This window comes from Pleurodeles waltl, chromosome 1_1, assembly GCF_031143425.1.
Source record: "Pleurodeles waltl isolate 20211129_DDA chromosome 1_1, aPleWal1.hap1.20221129, whole genome shotgun sequence".
In the NCBI taxonomy this organism is placed as follows: domain Eukaryota; kingdom Metazoa; phylum Chordata; class Amphibia; order Caudata; family Salamandridae; genus Pleurodeles; species Pleurodeles waltl.
This window is the reverse complement of record NC_090436.1, coordinates 664,725,036-664,745,009: the sequence shown is the minus strand read 5'-3', so window position 1 is coordinate 664,745,009 and position 19,974 is coordinate 664,725,036. Positions and strand designations below refer to the sequence as shown.

The window sequence follows — 19,974 nt, the reverse complement described above, 5'->3', positions numbered from 1 at the left end:
ATTTCGACAATTCCCTCCAAACGTCCCACCGAAAACACACAAGATGTCAAAACAACATATAGATCTTCTAGGACTAGAAGTTCAAGCGTTGCTACAAAAGGACGCAATAGAATTAGTACCAATTCAACAGGAAAACACAGGGGTTTACTCACTGTACTTTCTAATACCCAAAAATGACAAAACTCTGAGACCAATACTAGATCTCAGAACACTAAATACCTACATAAAATCAGACCACTTTCACATGGTCACGTTACAAGACGTAATACCACTGCTCAAACAGCAAGACTACATGACAACATTAGATCTAAAAGATGCGTATTTCCATATACCAATACATCCTTCACACAGGAAATACCTAAGGTTCGTATTCCAAGGAATACATTACCAATTCAAAGTGTTGCCGTTCGGAATAACAACTGCGCCAAGGGTCTTTACAAAATGCCTGGCAGTAGTAGCTGCACATATCAGAAGGCAGCAAATACATGTGTTCCCGTACTTAGACGACTGGCTAATCAAAACCAATACGCTGGAACAGTGTTCACAGCACACAAAATATGTCATACAAACCCTTCACAAGCTAGGTTTCTCCATCAACTACGCGAAGTCACACCTTCTGCCGTGTCAAACGCAGCAATACTTAGGAGCGACAATCAACACAGCAAAAGGGATTGCCACTCCAAGTCCACAACGGGTTCAAACATTTCACAAAGTAATACAGGCCATGTATCCGACACAAAAGATACAAGTCAGAATGGTAATGAAACTACTAGGCATGATGTCTTCATGCATAGCCATTGTCCCAAACGCAAGATTGCACATGCGGCCCTTACAACAGTGCCTAGCATCACAATGGTCACTAGCACAGGGTCAACTTCTGGATCTGGTGTTGATAGACCGCCAAACATACCTCTTGCTTCTATGGTGGAACAGTACAAATTTAAACCGAGGGCGGCCTTTCCAAGACCCAGTGCCACAATACGTCATAACAACAGATGCTTCCATGACAGGGTGGGGAGCACACCTCAATCAACACAGCATCCAAGGACAATGGGACATACATCAGAGACAGTTTCACATAAATCACTTGGAAATGTTAGCAGTATTTCTAGCGCTGAAAGCATTTCAACCCATAATATCCCAAAAATACATTCTTGTCAAAACAGACAACGTGACAACAATGTATTATCTAAACAAACAAGGAGGGACACACTCGACACAGTTGTGCCTCCTTACACAGAAAATATGGCATTGGGCGATTCACAACCACATTCGCCTAATAGCACAATTTATTCCAGGGATTCAGAACCAGTTGGCAGACAATCTCTCTCGAGATCACCAACAAACCCACGAATGGGAAATTCACCCCCAAATACTAAACAATTACTTTCTAATTTGGGGAACACCTCAAATAGATCTATTTGCAACAAAGGAAAACTCAAAATGCCAAAACTTCGCATCCAGATACCCACAAGAGCAATCCCAAGGCAATGCTCTATGGATGAACTGGTCAGGGATCTTTGCATACACTTTTCCCCCTCTCCCTCTCCTTCCATATGTAGTAAACAGGTTGAGTCAAAACAAACCCAAACTCATACTAATAGCACCAACATGGGCAAGACAACCTTGGTACACGACACTACTAGACCTGTCAGTAGTACCTCATGTCAAACTACCCAACAAACCAGATCTGTTAACGCAACACAAACAACAGATCAGACATCCAAATCCAGCATCTTTGAATCTAGCAATTTGGCTCCTGAAATCCTAGAATTCGGACACTTGCACCTCACACAAGAATGTATGGAGGTCATAAAACAAGCTAGGAAACCTACCACTAGACACTGTTACGCAAACAAGTGGAAAAGATTCGTGTATTACTGCCATAATAATCAAATTCAGCCATTAACCGCATCTCCAAAAGATATAGTTGGATATTTACTACATTTGCAAAAATCAAATCTAGCTTTCTCTTCCATAAAAATACATCTCACCGCAATATCAGCTTACCTACAAATTACTCATTCAACTTCACTATTTAAAATACCAGTCATTAAAGCGTTTATGGAAGGCTTAAAAAGAATCATACCACCAAGGACACCACCTGTTCCTTCATGGAACCTCAACATTGTCTTAACAAGACTCATGGGTCCACCTTTCGAGCCCATGCATTCTTGTGAAATGCAATACTTAACGTGGAAAGTTGCATTTTTGATTGCCATCACATCTCTAAGAAGAGTGAGCGAGATTCAAGCATTTACCATACAAGAACCATTTATTCAGATACATAAAAATAAAGTAGTTCTAAGAACAAATCCCAAATTTTTACCAAAGGTTATCTCACCGTTCCACTTAAATCAAACAGTAGAATTACCAGTGTTCTTCCCACAACCAGATTCTGTAGCTGAAAGAGCACTACATACATTAGACATCAAAAGAGCACTAATGTACTACATTGACAGAACGAAACTAATTAGAAAAACAAAACAACTATTTATTGCCTTTCAAAAACCTCATACAGGAAATCCAATTTCAAAACAAGGCATTGCTAGGTGGATAGTTAAGTGTATTCAAACCTGCTATCTTAAAGCAAAAAGAGAGCTGCCTATTACACCAAAGGCACACTCAACCAGAAAGAAAGGAGCTACCATGGCCTTTCTAGGGAATATTCCAATGAACGAAATATGTAAGGCAGCAACCTGGTCTACGCCTCATACATTTACCAAGCACTACTGTGTAGATGTGTTAACTGCACAACAAGCCACAGTAGGTCAGGCTGTACTAAGAACATTATTTCAAACTACTTCAACTCCTACAGGCTGAACCACCGCTTTTGGGGAGATAACTGCTTACTAGTCAGTGCACAGCATGTGTATCTGCAGCTACACATGCCATCGAACGGAAAATGTCACTTACCCAGTGTACATCTGTTCGTGGCATGAGTCGCTGCAGATTCACATGCGCCCACCCGCCTCCCCGGGAGCCTGTAGCCGTTTAGGAGTAGATCTTGAACATTTGTACATTTGTAAATATATTACTTTAACCCTTATTATGTACATACGTATTCATTCCATTGCATGGGCGCACTATTACTAATATACACAACTCCTACCTCACCCTCTGCGGAGAAAACAATCTAAGATGGAGTCGACGCCCATGCGCAATGGAACCGAAGTAGGAGGAGTCCCTCGGTCTCGTGACTCGAAAACACTTCTTCGAAGAAAAACAACTTGTAACACTCCGAGCCCAACACCAGACGGCGGACTGTGCACAGCATGTGAATCTGCAGCGACTCATGCCACGAACAGATGTACACTGGGTAAGTGACATTTTCCATATATGTACATAAAATATATTTTACACCGGAACAGAAGTCATAAATTGATTATACTCGATCACACAGATGCTGTCACTGTAGATTTCCTGCATCTTGCACATTTCTTCCATCTTGCATGGCATTTATTAAAATGCATCCTTGCAATATCAGTTAATTTACTGCTATGGCGCTGCTGGCAAAGTGCAGAGTTGCCATCTATTGGTAGAGAGAGACAGTTCCCTCAGAGAAAGACTAGCTCATGGATATGGTGGTATACGATGATAAAGTAGACACATATGCAGTGATCCAATCTTGTACAACACCGCCCAAGTATATTTGGAACCTACTGAGGTCTTATCTCATGCTGAACACAGTATTTACGAGTGATATAAACCCTGGTTGATTTAATCAAATCTGCTGTTACCCTGATATATATGGAATAGCCTGTAGCGGCTGAAGCCAGAAAGGGGTGGCGAGCGGTTCTGCACCTGGTTGTGCAATACAGCTGGGTGGAGAGTGCTAAGTGCGCATGTCAGTTTGCCGGCCTACCAAACTGACATGCGTACCTAGAAGCACACCACCACTCCTCCTAATCCTCCGCCCCCCTACCCCTAGAAAGCAGAAAAATAAAGAGATAATAAAAAACGTTTATTATCACTTTATTTTTCCGCTTTTAGCAGCGTGGTGAGGCTCCTCTGCTGTAGCAGAGGGGCCGCCGCCCCTGGGAATTGCTTCACCTCTACTCTTTTGTTTGTTGAACGCTGTATGAAATAAACACGGCAGGATGTAAGGGGAAACACGTTCATCAATGCAGCACCCCATGTACACAAAACTCATCGAGATCAGTATTCGTGGGCGGTGGAAGGAATTGTCTAAATGTTTTGTCCTGCTTATTGGTTGAGTCTCTGGAAATTTCAAGTGATCTCTTTATGTAAATTATTGGGACATTGTGTCATGCTATCTAACAACTGCATTGCTGGACTTTTTTTTTTTTACTCCGATATATCAATCAAATAATTTCTTAAGCGCGCTACTCACCCGTTAGGGTCTCAAGGCGCTGTGGTGGGGGTTGCCGGTTACTGCTCAAAAAGCCATGTTTTAAGGTGCTTTCTGAAGGTTAGGAGGTCCTGGGTCTTGTGTAGGTAGGTGGGGCGGGAGTTCCAGTTCTTGGCGGCGAGGTGGGAGAAGGATCTGCCACCGGAGATGGTGCGTTGGATGCGGTGGACTGTAGCGAGGGCGGCGGAGCCGAGCTGTCGGGTTGGTATGTGGAAGTTTACTCGTTCGTTGAGGTAGGTCGGCCCAGTGTTGTGGAGGGTTTTGTGAGCGTGGATGAGGACTTTGAAGATGTCGGGATCTGAGGTGGGCGGATATGTGTTCGTGGCGAGGGAGGTTGAGGATGAGACGTGCGGCTGCGTTCTGTAGTCGCTGGAGTTTTCTTTGAAGCTTGGCTGTGGTCCTGCGTAGAGAGCGTTGCCATAGTCCTGTCTGCTGATGATGAGGGCGTGGGTGACTGTTCTTCTTGTTTCTAAAGGAATCCATTTGAAAGTCTTGCGTAGCATGCGGAGGGTGTTGACGCATGAGGATGATATGGGGTTGATTTGCTGGGTCATGGAGAGAGATGAGTCTAGAACGATGCCAAGGTTGCATGCGTGGGAGGTGGGTGCTGGGGGTGGTGGGCCACCAGGAGTTGTTCCATGCAGTCTTGTTGGGGCCGAAGATGATGATTTCTGTTTTGTTTGAGTTTAGTTTGAGATGGCTTGCTGTCATCCATTTGGCAATGTTGAGGAGTCCGGCGTGCAGGTTTATCTTGGCGGTTGCTGGGTCCTTGGTGAGGGAGATGATGAGCTGGATGCCATCTGCGTATGAGATGATGGTGATTCCGTGGGGCGGAGGATGTGGGTGAGAGGGGCCATGTAGATGTTGAAGAGGGTGGGCCTGAGGGAGGATCCTTGGGGGACCCCACAGATGATCTTGGTGGCTGGAGACCGGAAAGGAGGGATGCAAACTCTTTGGGTTCTTTCGGCTAGGAAGGTGGTGAGCCAGTACAGGGCCTTGTGTCGAATTTGGGCGTCAAAAAGGCGTGCGCGGAGGGTTTGGTGGCATACAGTGTCAAAAGCTGCAGAGAGGGCTAGGAGGATGAGGGCGAGGGTCTCGGCCTTGTCCACTCTGGTCCTGATGTCATCTGTGCAGGTGATGAGGGCGGTCTCAGTGCTGTGGTTCTTGCAGAATCCAGACTGGGAAGTGAGACAGTTGAGCGTTAACTATCTTCTCAGCGACCTTTGCAGGGAAGGGGAGAAGAGAGATGGGACGGTAGTTTGTGAGGTCTTCCCGGTCTGCTTTGGGTTTTTTGAGAAGAGGGTTGACTTCGGCGTGCTTCCAAATGTCTGGGAAGGTAGCGGTGTCGAAGGAACTGTTGATGACGGCGCGGAGCTGGGGATCGATGATATGGCTGGCCTTGTTGAAAATGTGGTGGGGGCAAGGGTCTGTTGGGGAGCCTGAGTGGATGGAGTTCATGGTTTTGCCTATTTCTTCGTCGTTAGAGGGGGTCCAGGTGTGTAGTTGGTTGGTGTGGGAGGGTGTTGTGTTATTGGTTGTGTCGGTGGTGGTGATGGTGAGTGGTGATGATGTGAAGCTGTTGTGTATGTCTGTGATTTTGCGGTGAAAGTAGTTGAGAGGGAATTCCAGAGGTTTTGGGAGTGTGGAGGGTCGATGGTGCTGGATTCGGGTTTGGTGAGTTCTTTGACGATGGCAAAGAGCTCCTTGCTGTTGTGTGTGTTTCCTATGCGTTCTTTGTAGAAGGACCGTTTGGTGGTCCGGATGAGTTGGTGGTGTTTGCCCATGGCTGTTTTGGGGGCAGAGAAGTTGCTCATTGAGGGTTCTTGGCGGCAGGCTTTCTGAGTTTTGCGGCATTCTCGTTTGGAAGCCTGGAGTTCTGTGGTGAACCAGGGGGCAGTTTTGACGGTGCGGTTGTTGTTTGTTTTCAGTGGGGCGAGGGAGTCTGCGCAGGTTGTTAGCCATTGTGTGAGGTTGTGGGCAGCGGTGTTGGGGTCGTTGGTGTTGGGAGGTGGAGCTTGTGTGAGGTTGGCAATCAGGTGTTCATTGGAGATCTTGTTCCATTTGCGATAGGGTGTAGTGTTGGTGGTGGTGGGTGGGGGGTTTCATGAAGGAGAAGTGGACGCAGTGGTGGTTAGTCCAGTGGAGCTTGGTGGTGTGTGTGAAGGTGATGTGTCTGCTGGAGGTGAAAATGGCGTCAGGTGTGTGTCCCGCAGAGTGAGTGGGTGAGGTGACCAGTTGCTTGAGGCCAAGGTTTGTGAGGTTGTCCAGCAGGGCTGTGGAGTTGCAGTTGTGGGTGTTTTCCAGGTGAAAGTTGAGGTCACCAAGGAGTATGTAGTCTGTGGAGGTGAGGGCGTGGGAGCTGATGGTATCTGCGATGGCGTTGCAGAATGGGGGGCGGACTCCTGGTGGTCTGTAAATGAGGGTTCCTCTAAGGGTGGTGTTGGCGTTTATGTGTATTAGAAAGTGTAGGTGTTCTACGTTGTCTAGGGTATCGTTGGTGTTGGTGTAGATTTTGATGTTGTTTTTGTGTATTATGCCGATACCTCCTCCTAGTTTGTTTATGCGGTCTCTACGGGTGATTTTGTAGCCTTCTGGGATGGCTATGGCAATGTCTGGTTCTGATGAGGGGTTCATCCATGTTTCCGTGAGGAGGGCGCTGTCAGGAGAGTATGTTGTGAGCAGGTCCAAAAGCTCGATGGCGTGCTTGTGGACGGAGTGGGTGTTCAGGAGGATGCAGTTAAGGTGGTTGCAGGGTTTGGTGTTATTGCGGTGCTTGTTGGTGTTGCTGGTGTTAGTGTGGGTGCAGGAAAAATGGCATGAGTGGCATGTGAATGGTCCATGTGTGTGTTTGGGGTTGGTCTGGGCGCAGAAGGGGTGCTGGCCTGGGTTGAGGGCATGGAGTTCTGTGGAGGAGTAGTGTTGCTTCGGGGGGGTCGGAGAAATGTGGACTGGGGGAAGGCACTGGGCGCGGTCCAGGTGCAGACGGGCGCAGATGGGCTTGCCTCTGGTGCGCCAGCGGCCGCCATTAACCCCTTCTGTGCCCAGGACGTAATGGTTACGTCCTGAGGCACAGTGCTCCTGTGCCCAGGACGTAACCATTACGTCCTGGGCACAGAGCCCAGAGGGAGCGCTAGCCCTTCCACCCCTGCCCCCCCCCCCCCCCTATTTTTATGAGGCCAATCTGCCCCCAAGGGGGACAGAAACCACTAGACACTAGGGAGTTTTTTTTTTTTTTAATTTCACGCAAGGGGAGCGACCCCTTAGGCACGGGTCGTTCCCCTGGGGGGCAAATTGTATTTAGACCATTTCTGCCCCCTTTGGGGGAAGATCGACGATTTTTGTTAGGCCAACTGCCCCCATGGGGGCAGAAACCACTTAGGCACCAGGGATTGGTGTGTGTGTGTGTATGCATGTGTTTTCTTTAGGGGGGCAGCCCCTTGGGTAAGGGTCACGCCCCATGGGGGCACATTATTGTTGGCCATATCTGCCCCCATAGGGGGCAGATGGGCCTATTTGTGGAAGGCCCATCTGCCCCCAAGGGGGGGCCGAAAGCCCACCAGAGGCCACGGAAGTTTTTTTTTTTTCTCAAAAATAAGAGGGTAGGGGGTATGGCCATACCCCCACCTCAAATAAATGGGGCCAAAGTTGTTCTGCCCACCAGTGGGCAGATGGGGCAATTACCCCTGATCCACACCCTGTGGGCAGAAAGTCTACTAGATGCCAGGGAATTTAAAAATATATATATATATATATTGGGGTGGTGGCTACCAACCAGTATGGGCCTGGTTACGCCCCCACCTCAACTGAAGGGGCTAACAGTCTTTCAGCTCCCCCCCCGCACACTAAAACATTTTATCCCACAGCAAGCAAGAAGACATTTGATTATTTTGGGTTTTAGTTTTACCTTTGGGCAATGAAAACTTGGCTTACTCTCAAAATCGTCCCACTTGGAATGGTGAGGGTTGCACTTTATGGACTTTGGGACGCTGCCATGTAGAAAAATCCACAAGACCTAAACACATCTGAAAACTAAACATCTGGGTGATTCCAGGGTGGTGTGTTTCACATGCACCCCGCATCATTTTTGTACCCACAATCCCCTTCAAACCTCCAACTTTGCTGGAAATCACTCATTTTTCCCACGTTTTTGTGATGGAACCTTCCGGAGTCTGCAGGAATCCACAAAATTCCTACCACCCAGCATTGTCTCATCTATACCGATAAAAATTCTGCTGCACTTGTCAGCCTAAAAATGTTTTTTTGCAAACTGCCCTTTTGGACCCCCTATGTTCCCCCTTAATATCGACATGTTTTTGGCTCTTCCCTTTCACATGCACTTGGCCCACCTACACAAATGAGGTATCATTTGTAGCGGGAGACTGAGCGGAACATTGGGTGGTATGAAATGTGTCCCAGTGCGGTGATCCCACACAGAAATGTGGGAAAATTTGATTATTATTTTTTTAGCTAAATTTGAGGTTTGCTGAGGATTCTGGGTAAGAAAACATTGGGGGATCCACGCAAGTCACACCTCACTGGACTCCCTCGGGTGTCTAGTTTTCAGAAATGTCTGGGTTTGGCAGGTTTCCCTAGAAGGCTGCTGAGCCCAGGACCAAAAACGCAGGTGCCCCCCCCCCCTGCAAAAACAGCTAGTTTTGTATTTGATAATTTTGATGTGTCCAGATAGAGTTTTGGGCCATTTCCTTTCGTGGGCGCTAGGCCTACCCACACAAGTGAGGTACCATTTGTATCTGGAGACTTGGGGGAACGATGGGTGGAAGGAAATTTGTGGCTCCTCTCAGATTCCAGAACTTTCTTTCACTGAAATGAGGAAAAAGTGTTTTATTTGGTCAAATTTTGAGGTTTGCAAAGGATTCTGGGTAACAGAACCTGGTCAGATCCCCACAAGTCACCCCATCTTGGATTCCCCTAGGTGTCTAGTTTTCAAAAAGGCGCTGGTTTGCTAGGTTTCCCCAGGTGCCGACTGAGCTAGAGGCCAAAATTCACAGGGAGGCAGTTTGCAAAAAACATCTCTGTTTTCTGTGAAAAAATGTGATGTGTCCACGTTGTGTTTTAAGCCATTTCCTTTTGTGGGCGCTAGGCCTACTCTCACAAGTGAGGTACCATTTTTATTGGGAGACTTGGGGGAACACACAATAGCAAAACAAGTGTTATTGCCCCTTGTCTTTCTCTACATTTTTTCCTTCCAAATGTAAGGCAGTGTGTAAAAAACAGACGTCTATTTGAGAAATGCCCTGTAATTCACATGCTAGTATGGGCACCCCGGAATTCAGAGCTGTGCAAATAACCATTGCTTCTCAACACCTTATCTTGTGGCCATTTTGGAAATACAAAGATTTTCTTGATACCTATTTTTCACTTTTTATATTTCAGCAAATGAATTGCTGTATACCTGGTATAGAATAAAAACCCATTGCAAGGTGCAGCTCATTTATTGGCTCTGGGTACCTAGAGTTCTTGATGAACCTACAAGCCCTATATATCCCCGCAACCAGAAGAGTCCAGCTGACGTAACGGTATATTGCTTTAAAAAATCTGACATTGCAGGAAAAAGGTACAGAGTAAAACGCGGAGAGAAATGGCTGTTTTTTTCACCTCAATTTCAATATTTTTTTATTTCAGCTGTTATTTTCTGTAGGAAACACTTGTAGGATGTACACAAATGACCCCTTGCTGAATTCAGAGTTTTGTCTACTTTTCAGAGAAATGTTTAGCTTTCTGGGATCCAGCATTGGTTTCTCACCCATTTTGGTCACTAACTGGAAGGAGGCTGAAAGCACAAAAAATAGTAAAAATGGGGTATGTCCCAGTAAAATGTCAAAATTGTATTGAAAAATTGGGTTTTCCAATTCAAGTCTGCCTGTTCCTGAAAGCTGGTAAGATGGTGATCTTGCCACCGCAAGTCCTTTGTTGATGCCATTTTCAGGGTAAAAACACAAGCTGCCTTCTGCAGCCCTTTTTCCCATTTAAAAAAAAAAAAAAAAAATTCACTGTATTTTGGCTAATTTCTTGGTCTTCCTCTTCTCCACACAGCGTACATAATTTACACCTCTAGTCGAGGTTGTTTGAGTGGCTTAGCGTCATAATTAGTACATTAATGACCTACCCACATTACAACTAACCCGTACTCCCTTTTTGTGATTGTCTTCTTCAGGGGAACCCACAAAGTCTGGGTACCTCTAGAATCCCTAGGATGTTGGAAAAAAAAGGACGCAAATTTGGCGTGGCTAGCTTATGTGAACAAAATGTTATGAGGGCCTAAGCGCGAACTGCCTCAAATAGCCAAAAAAAGGCTCGGCACAGGAGGGGGGAAAAGGCCTGGCAGCGAAGGGGTTAAGAAGGGGAGGTGGGAGGGAGGAGCAGCTGGGAGGCGGGAAATGAAAAAAAAAAAAAAAGTTATAGCAGTTTTTTGTTTGTTTTTTTAAAGCACAAAAAGGTTCAATGCGAAACATAAGATGGACATCAGTATGGTGGCTACATGTTTTCATCTCATGCTTTGGGTTATTCTTCAGATCTGTCCGGACTCCCTCATGTTATGTTTTTTTTTTTTTATTATTTGTTCTGTAGATGCTCACTCATCATGATGTGTGTATGTATATTTAAATGTGCTTGGGTGGTGCATTGTACAGTTGGTATTTCCGTTTCCTTTTGTGATATTAGAGCTACTGCTATCGTGTCTACAGGTGCATGCTTGTTTTGTAATGACTACAGACATGTGGTGTTCGTTCCATCTAAATGTAGATGCCCACAGAAAGCAAATGCAAAGTCTATTTTTTAGTTTTCCTCTGAGAATTTAGAAGTGGTAAATTTTGAGAAATTGGGTATTACTGCATTGAAATGTATACGAATCGAAAAAACCCAACAACGTTTTTTGGCCCTCTGTGGCCAGTTAAGCCGCCAGCCTTTTAACCGGTTTGCTTGCCCTTATTTGTCATTCAATTGTAGCTGCCAAGAGCGGTTAGCACCCAGGCTCTAAGCGGGGCAGGAATATTGAGGATGGTGAACAAGGCTGCCGACGCTGTCAACAAAATGACAATCAAGATGAATGAATCGGATGCGGTAATGGCCGATTTTCGACTTGAATAATGAGATGAATTAATGAACTAAACAATTGTGTTTTAAGGCTGCAGTGTACAAAATGGGATATGCTTTTGATCGTTCATGATATTGTGCGACACACCTTACCATTTTTCCTGGGGACTTCGAAAAGTAAATTCATGTTCGTTCACCTGTTAGTAACCGTGGTCATTTTGAATAACTTTTTTATTTTTATTTATTACACTAGTGGTTTGAGGAAAAGCAACAGCAGTTTGAAAATCTTGATCAACAGCTCAGAAAGCTTCATATGAGTGTGGAAACCTTAGTCTGTCACAGAAAAGGTTGGTATTCTAACAGTTTGGGCGTTCCTTACTTCAGCGACATAGGGAAGTTTTCTTTCAAAACCTTTGTTTTCTGCAGGTTTATCTTCGTACATAGACTTAATAATTTGATTCCGCAGACACGAAGGCCATTTTATTAGCTTTGCCGAAAGTACAAAGATGTGTTTGTTATACCAGCACCATTCAGTGATTATTTATTGCTAAATTACTTACTGCAAAGCAACACACACCCAGTAAGATGAAGGCAAAATATGAACGCCGATTTGTACAGTTACAAATTATTTAACCGTGTTATTGTTGCTTCATGTTCAATTAAAAGTCTGAAATAAATAAGTTCAAGGGCATTTCAAAACTGTCAAACAATGTGTGTGAAGCACTTCTGTTGACACGGTAAGAAAACTATTAAATGATTGGTTAGAACGCTGGTCTCTGGCATCGTCTGCAGATCACAAGATTTAATCCGTCAAGGCCAGCTCAGCCTTCCATCCTTGCGTGGTTTGTAAACAGAAAACCCTTTGTTGGAGTAAAAGTAGCACCCATTAATTACAGCGCTTAGGATGTAGAGTATGATGCGCTATATAAAGTAGGTTTATGAACGTGGATTATTGTTATGCTGTAAAACAATTCCTTGTCTGTTACGTCCTGCTTTATTTCTTATCTTTTGATTTCGGCTTATTAATGTGTGGATGGCTTGCATTAACTCTGCCTCAGCTGGGTTTTTGGTTACGTCACTCCCGGAATATACTTGCAAAAAAAATCCTTTTTTTTTTTTTTTTAACCATCTTCAATTGGATTTTGTTATATTCTTCATAAATCGGACATGTTGAGTATCACGATACACACAGTATTGTACAATATAGATGTTCAATGTCAACATAACCCTGCGCATTGAGATGCAATATTAACTTTAAAACATGAAATCAACAACAACAACCCTGCACCTGGTTCCTACGTACAGGGGGATAGCACTGGCCTAAGTCACCGTCCATCCTTGCAGCTGCAGTGGGGCACTTACGCAGTCTCCCCACCCCTGCCCAGCAAAGCATTGCTGCCTCAACCCCACTGGTCTAACAGCCCCCGCCTTCGCCCTCCGAAGAGCAGGGCCTTCCAATGCATCACAATTGCCTGCCTAACGAGCATCAGTGTTAAGTCTATAGAGCGGCTCTAGGCGCCACCACTTTCCTATACTTATAGAGGCACAAAAAACAGCTGGCTGCATTATCCAGGTCGGAACGGCCTGTGACACCAGAGAGGCCCGCACAGACATTTGTCCCTATACCGTGGGCATTCGGGCAGCTCCAAATCATGTGTATCATATGTGCGACAGGGATGCTGCAGCACCTGCACCCTGGTATCCCTGCAGGGAAATTTTATGTAATCTGGCCGGTATTTAGTAGGCCCTGTGTAAAATATTGTATTTACTAGAACCAGGTGTTGCAGGAGACCCTACGTGTGTAGACCAGTACTCTTTTCCACTCCTTCGCAGTTAGAGTACAGCTAACATCCTCCTCCCATGTGTGACATAGCATCACCAAAGGGTCCTCTGTCCTATGGGATATGGCTTTCGTGAACTAGGCAATCAGATGTTGCCCATTCCCCACCATGTAAAAAGTCTGCATCAGGGTGTGGGACCGGCTGTGTGTCCATTATTCCCCACTTGCTCTCCACCACAGGGTGCCTATGTGCTAGGATCTGGCTTGCAGGAAGATCCGTTTGTTCTGTCAGTAAGTCAGACTGGATAAGTGGTCCACCTTGGAACAGATCACCCAGTCCAGTGAGATCACCCCTGCAGTCTCTCAAAGTCCCGCTTCTGCTTGGCCCACTGTGGTCCTAAATATATGCAATGATGTAAGGAGTATCTGTGGTGCATACCAAGAAATCCCAGGCGACATCTGCAGCACCCTGCAGGGGCTCTCGTGTGCCACCCAAGGTAGATTGATCAAGGGCCTCATCAATGCAGTGCCAGAAAGAAGTAGCTCCTGTATCTGAGTTAGTGCCTCAGCCTTTTTCTCTGCACCCAGTTCTGCTTAGTTGCATCCTGCGAGCCGTCAGGCTAGCTACTAAAGTTGGACCACCAGATATTAGTTGTTAAACACCAGGGCTCCCAACTGTCCACATTTGTGTGGCAGCTGCAGCTTGGCGAGGGACACCATGCGTCTCCCCTTATTCGAGATTAAGCCACCCAGCATCACGTTCAGAACTCAAAAGTTGCCGTGGGGAAATGAAGCAGTAGGTTTGCAAAGTGATAGAGGAGCTTGGGCAACATCACCATTTTGGGATGTGCACCCAGCTGTGCACTGAGAGGGGAAGTGAGCACAAGAAAGCAGCCTGGGGGCACCGGGAGGATATCACCTTTTTGAGATTACCATCAGTCAGGTCCCACGCCATATGAAAGATATTAATGCTGAAATATCTGAAGGTCTGTGGTTTCCACCGAATCAAAGAGGCAGGTCTTGGTCCAGTTAACACCCAGCTCTGAGATAGATTTGAAGCGGTCCAGAATCTGTATCATGTCAGCCATGCCAATGTGCATGTCCCTGGTCTACACCAGGCATACAACGAAACATATTGGGAGCCAGTCTACCCCAGGCTTGTCCAGACTACTGCAGCCACTGTGCCAGGGGTTCTATTGCTGCGGTGAATAGTAAGGGAGAGAGGGGGCATCCCTGTCGTGTGCCTCTACTTAATAGGAACTGCTGCAAAATCTACAGCCCTATCCTTTCTTGTGCTGTTTGCTCTGTGTAAAGGAGCTTAATCAGTCCTAGGGACCTGCCTTGATTTCCTATCCCCAGCAGCACTTCGAACAGGTACAAAACAGGTCTAGGGTATCAAACGCTTTCTCAACATTCAGGAGCAGGTGCGCCAAGTAGGGCCAGCGTGCTTGGGTCTCCTGCATCAGCCTGTGCAGTCTCCGGAGGTTGAGCATTGTGGATCTGCCCAGAATTAACCCTTTCTGCTCCTGATGGATCAGTTTGGGCATGTGTTCCAAAAGGTGCGCTGCTATTATTTTGCTAAGGGTTTTATAATCTCTGCCCAGCATGGACAGCGATCTGTATAAAGTAACCTCCACTAGGTAGCGCCCAGGCTTCTGGAGCAACATCAGGAGCACTTCCCTCATGGATGGCTAGGTGCCTAACCACCAGGGCAGTTGAGTAAAGCTCTGACGGCTTGGGGACAATGAGGGCCTCAGGTTTTGTAGAATTCAATAGCTAGGCCATCTAGGTCTTGAGTTTTGTAGATAGGGGGAAGCACAGATTGCGCTCCATATCTCTTGCTCTGTTATTGGACAGTCTGAGTTTTCCCCTATGCTCTGCAGATATATTGGGCAGCACAAAAATGAGTAGAAAGTCTTGAATTGCAGACCCCGCTGGACAGGCACAAGGCTGTAGAGGGTTTGGGAAAGGGCATAGAACACATCATGACTCGCCTCGTGTGGTGGCGACCGAATCGGGCAATGGCAGATACAAATCATAGGGTCAATATCCGATGCCACCTTAGAAGCCAGGCCAACAGCCGACTTGGCTTATCCCCCTCAGCATGCATCTTAGTTTGGTATGCCTTCTAGTCGAGGCAGAGCAGTGACTCAAGCAGCTGTTTGTGGCGGTCCCACACTTCAGTCGGTGTGTGCCATCTACTGAGCCAGCCTCCCAAGGCCTCCCAGAGATGTTTCCACCTGTGTGAGTTTACCAGTCATGGTACTGTGCGCATGTGAGGTGAGGCTCAAATCTAACATTAAAACAGCTTTCCCAACTTCCAACCGCAGGGCAGTAGGACAACATCTGGCTGCCCCAACAGTTATCAAAGTACGTGAAGTATGTAGGTCCTGTGTGATGGCATCCCAAAGGCCTTAGGGGTTTCAAAGTGGTGGGGGAGACATCGTCTCAGTAGCCCCTCCAAATACTTTGGCGTTTAAGTGTGGCAATGTCCAGAGGGGGCCCGGCTGTAGTTGAGAACTGTCCTGTCTCTGCCCGATCCACAGGCGGTTGAAAAGAGGAGTGGGGGAGAAAGCCCCCTTCGTGGCCATCCATGGTCAGGGGGGCGGTCTGCAGCAAGCCAAGATTCCACAAAACCTGTGGGGTCGTCACCCTCCGCTCCCTCTGGAAAACCAACCAGTCTGATATTGTTGTTCCGGAGCAACACTTTAGGTCATCCAGTTTATCCTCCAGCTCCTGGACCCTGTCGGGAGGAACCCTGTCTGTTGGTTGTGGGCCTGTGTTAGTGGTTATAACTCCTCATCAGTCTCCTCCACGGTCTTTACCCTCTCCAAAAGTTTCCTTGACTCCTCTAGAAGGAGTCCCAACTCCAGTGCCATTGCATTGCCCCTTCACCCCCCAGGTCTAGCCGAGTCACAGAAATGTCATGGAGGATGGTATCCAGCTTCTCCAGTATTGGGGTATCTTTCATAGATTCACATGCTTGAATCATTCCCCGTCATCGAAGTGGGAGTCCCACGGTACATAAAAAGCAATAAATAGAGAATTTTTTTTTTTTCATTGAAGTCAATAGGAAAAAACACATTCAATTGTAGAACTATCAGCCTCTTTAGAAAGAGCCCAAACTTCAACCAATCAGGTGTGACCACCCCTTTAGAACCCTCAGCACAGAGGCTCAGTCTGTCAGATTTTCTACCGCACGTCGTGTGTAAGGGAGTCTCCCTGAGCTTTGCTCAGTTTTCTATCTCTTCAAGAGAAATCTTTAGAAATTTTCACTTGACTTTTTTCTACAAAAGTTTTTCCATCATGTCTACAAGAAAAGGTCTTTTTAGGCCTTGTGGGACCTGTGGCAAGTTGAGACTTCACTGTGAGGATCCTCACAAAGAATGTATCTATTGCTTACATCCAGAGCATAAGGTCAAGGACTGTAAGATCTGTAGGACCTTTCCTAACAAGACTCTGAGGGACAGAGAAGCCAGGCTCCTACTGTGGCTCCAGAAAAAGAAGGCAAGAGAAGCTCTTTCTGAAGAGGAGAGTGACACTTCAGTGACCTCAAGGAAAAGGAAGCGGTCTGTGGAGAGCCTATCCCCTACAAGCAGTAAGTCAGCCAAGAAGCTGCATGCGTTTAAGGACAAGCCGGATGATCTACCTTCAACATCCAAGGTAGCATGTGGCAGGGTTCACTCAGAGCCATCCACACCTGCTTCTTCTTCAAAGAAGCTTAAAAAGTCTTCAAGCTCACTGCCTCCGTCGATGTCCAAAAAATCGACACCGTCGACGACACCGTCGACGAGCGCTCCGTCGACGACAGGTCTCCCTGTGACGACGACTACAGTGACGGCTCCTCCATCACCGATGATAGTAACTTCGTCTCCGCTGTCATCTACGACGATAACATCGGTGAGTCTGAAGTATGGTCCGTCGTCGTCGCACACTTTGAAAATCACAAAGAAGCCGTCGACGGGTAAGAAGCTGAAATCTTTGCCGTCGACGCATTCATCCACGAGAAAATTCAGAAAGTCGCTGTCGGCTTCACCGACGAAGATACCAACGACGCACCTGACGACGGCAAACCCGTCGACGACAACCCCGTCGACAGATGGCGTAGTGATATTGACTTCGTCGACGAGACCTCCGTCGACACTGGTAGCACCGATACCAACTACATCGACGGCTCCGTCGACGCCTGCACCGTCGACGAGGACACCATCGACGAGTGCACCGTCGACGGCAGCTCCGTCGACGACTCATTATCATCTCTCTGGAGCATCTCCTTACCTACCGCAAAGGATTTTACCTGTGAAAAGCAAGTCGTCTTTATTGCTGCCATCACATACATCGCCCAGCAAGGTTGCACCAATTCCTCCGCAGCATCTATTTGCTGATGATGATGATGATGACGGCAATGGTTATTCTGATGACTGCTTTTTTCCGGTAGCACGTAGTCCATCCGAACTACGTATAAAGTGCCAAGAGGAAGATGAAGAGGAGGATCTTCAGCCCTATCCGGACCAACAGGATCAAGGGCCTTTCCAACAACAAGAACAGACAGTACAGATGCCGGTCTCGTTGATAAACAACCTTCAACAAATGATGCAGGACTACTATTCGAGATTTCCCCCGCCTGGGTCTTCTACACCGGTACAACCTCCACAGACACCAGTGTCCACTCCGGCTAGACCTTCAGAATTTCCGGGCCCTACCACAGCACCTCCATCGGTTCAGGGTATTGCTTCACCGTCATCCGAGGAGGAACAGGAGGAAGGGGAAATACAGGAATCAGATTCTCTCATTCCGGAGTGGGATGAGTATCAGATCCAAACTCCATCTCCGTCTACACCACCGCCAGTGGACTCTCCACCGCAGGACATTGGGGGTTTCCATAGTGTCATGGAAAGAGCTGCGAAAAGATTCCAGCTACCGATTACGTCAAAACAATCGGACTGCTTTCTTTATGACTTTAAAGAAGACACTAGGAAATCGGTAAGGGCCATTCCCATTGTCGATTTCATTTGGGAAGAGGGCCTAAAAGTCATGCAGACTCCGTCCTCCATTCCTGCAGTCTTGCCCAGACTAGAGAAAAAATATAAGGCAACAGACAACTCCCCAGCGTGTTTGATCAGCCATCCTAAACCGGATTCGGTTATTTCACAAGCAGCTCAGAGGAGGTCCAGGAATCCATCGGCTTCTCTGACTGTCCCCCCAGACAAGGAAGGACGTCGTTTGGACTCCATAGGCAAGAAATTTTCAACTATGGCTGCCACCACGGTTAGAGCAGCTAACTCTCTTGCAATACTTGGGAGATACGATCGCCAGATGTGGTCTGACATGTCACAATTCATAGATATGTTACCTGAGACCAGTAGAATAGAAGCACGCAGAATTCTGCAAGAAGGAGAAAAGATTTCGGCTGAAATCATAGACTCTGCCATTGATGTTTCCTCCACAGGTTTTCGACAGTTGGCCGGGGCGGCTGTGCTCAGACGCCAGGGGTGGCTTAAGGCTACCTCTTTTAGGCCTGAAGTTCAACTGAAGGTTCTGGACATGCCGTATGATGGCGAGCTTTTGTTTGGCAAACATGTCGACGATGCATTGCAGTCTATTAAGGCAGACACTGAAACAGCCAGATCACTTGCAACGCTTCAGTACAAAAGGCAACCCTTTCGGGGAGCGAGAGGGAGAGGAACCTTTTCACATAGAGGAGGCTTTCAACAATATCGTCCTTACTCCTCTTACCAAGGTCAATTTCGCTCAACCTTCGGACAGCAACAGACGCATTCCTTTCGTCAGCAATCATCAGCTCGCTTCAGACAACAAACGAGAGGAAAGTCTGCTTTCAGAACCAAAGAAACAGCAAGAAAGCAGTGACCCTCATCAAGTGTCTGCACCCAGCCCCTATATCAACACTCTTATAGGGGGCACAATTTCCGAATTTCTACACCAATGGTCCAGAATAACTACAGACAAATGGGTTTTGGACATTATCAATCGGGGGCATACACTAGAATTCAACCAACCTCCCCCTCAAGTACCACCAAAAGGCACCCCGCCAGCCCATCTCAACGAGCTTATGGAACAGATTGCTATCTTAATGAGCAAGGGAGCAATAGAGATCGTACCAAGAAGCCAGAAGGGAACAGGTTTTTACTCCCGTTTTTTCCTTATCCGGAAGAAGACCGGAGACTGGAGGCCTATTCAAGATCTTCGTTCGCTCAACAAATACCTCAAGAAGCAATCTTTTCGCATGATCTCTCTTCAAGACGTCCTGCGCCTGCTCAACCGAGGGGATTTTATGACATCGTTAGATCTTCAGGACGCATATTTCCACATTCCAATTCACCCCAATCATCGGAAATTCTTGCGGTTCAGGGTTGCAGGCATTCATTACCAGTTCAGAGTGCTGCCTTTTGGCCTCAGGTCGGCTCCAAGAGTGTTCACCAAGGTTTTGGCGCGAGTGGCAGCCCACCTTAGACAATTAGGGGTACAGGTGTTCCCGTACTTAGACGACTGGCTAATAAAGGCACGTACAGCGTCGAAGGCTGCCAGAGACACGGAGACATGTCTCTCCCTTTTCGGAGCTTTGGGCTTGACAGTCAATTATCCCAAGTCTCACCTAGAGCCCACTCAGAATATCACGTTTCTAGGAGCCATCTTAGACACTCTACAAGCGAAAGCCTTTGCTTCGCAGGACAGAAGAAAGAAACTTCGAGACTTAGCAGCACTTCTCAGCAGAAGAAGGTCCGTTTCAGTGCGGACTTACAAGTCTTTT

General features: G+C 46.8%; 1 protein-coding gene across 2 annotated transcripts in view; it reads left to right on the top strand.

Annotated features, from left to right (window-relative positions):
- SNX2 (sorting nexin 2) overlaps positions 1-19,974 on the top strand; it is a 298,179-nt gene that overhangs the window by 229,127 nt on the left and 49,078 nt on the right. For both annotated transcript variants that reach the window (XM_069226951.1, XM_069226942.1), the window contains 2 exons: positions 11,339-11,452; positions 11,679-11,772. In XM_069226951.1, the coding sequence (XP_069083052.1) occupies positions 11,339-11,452; positions 11,679-11,772 (208 nt within the window). The remainder of the gene's footprint in view (positions 1-11,338; positions 11,453-11,678; positions 11,773-19,974) is intronic.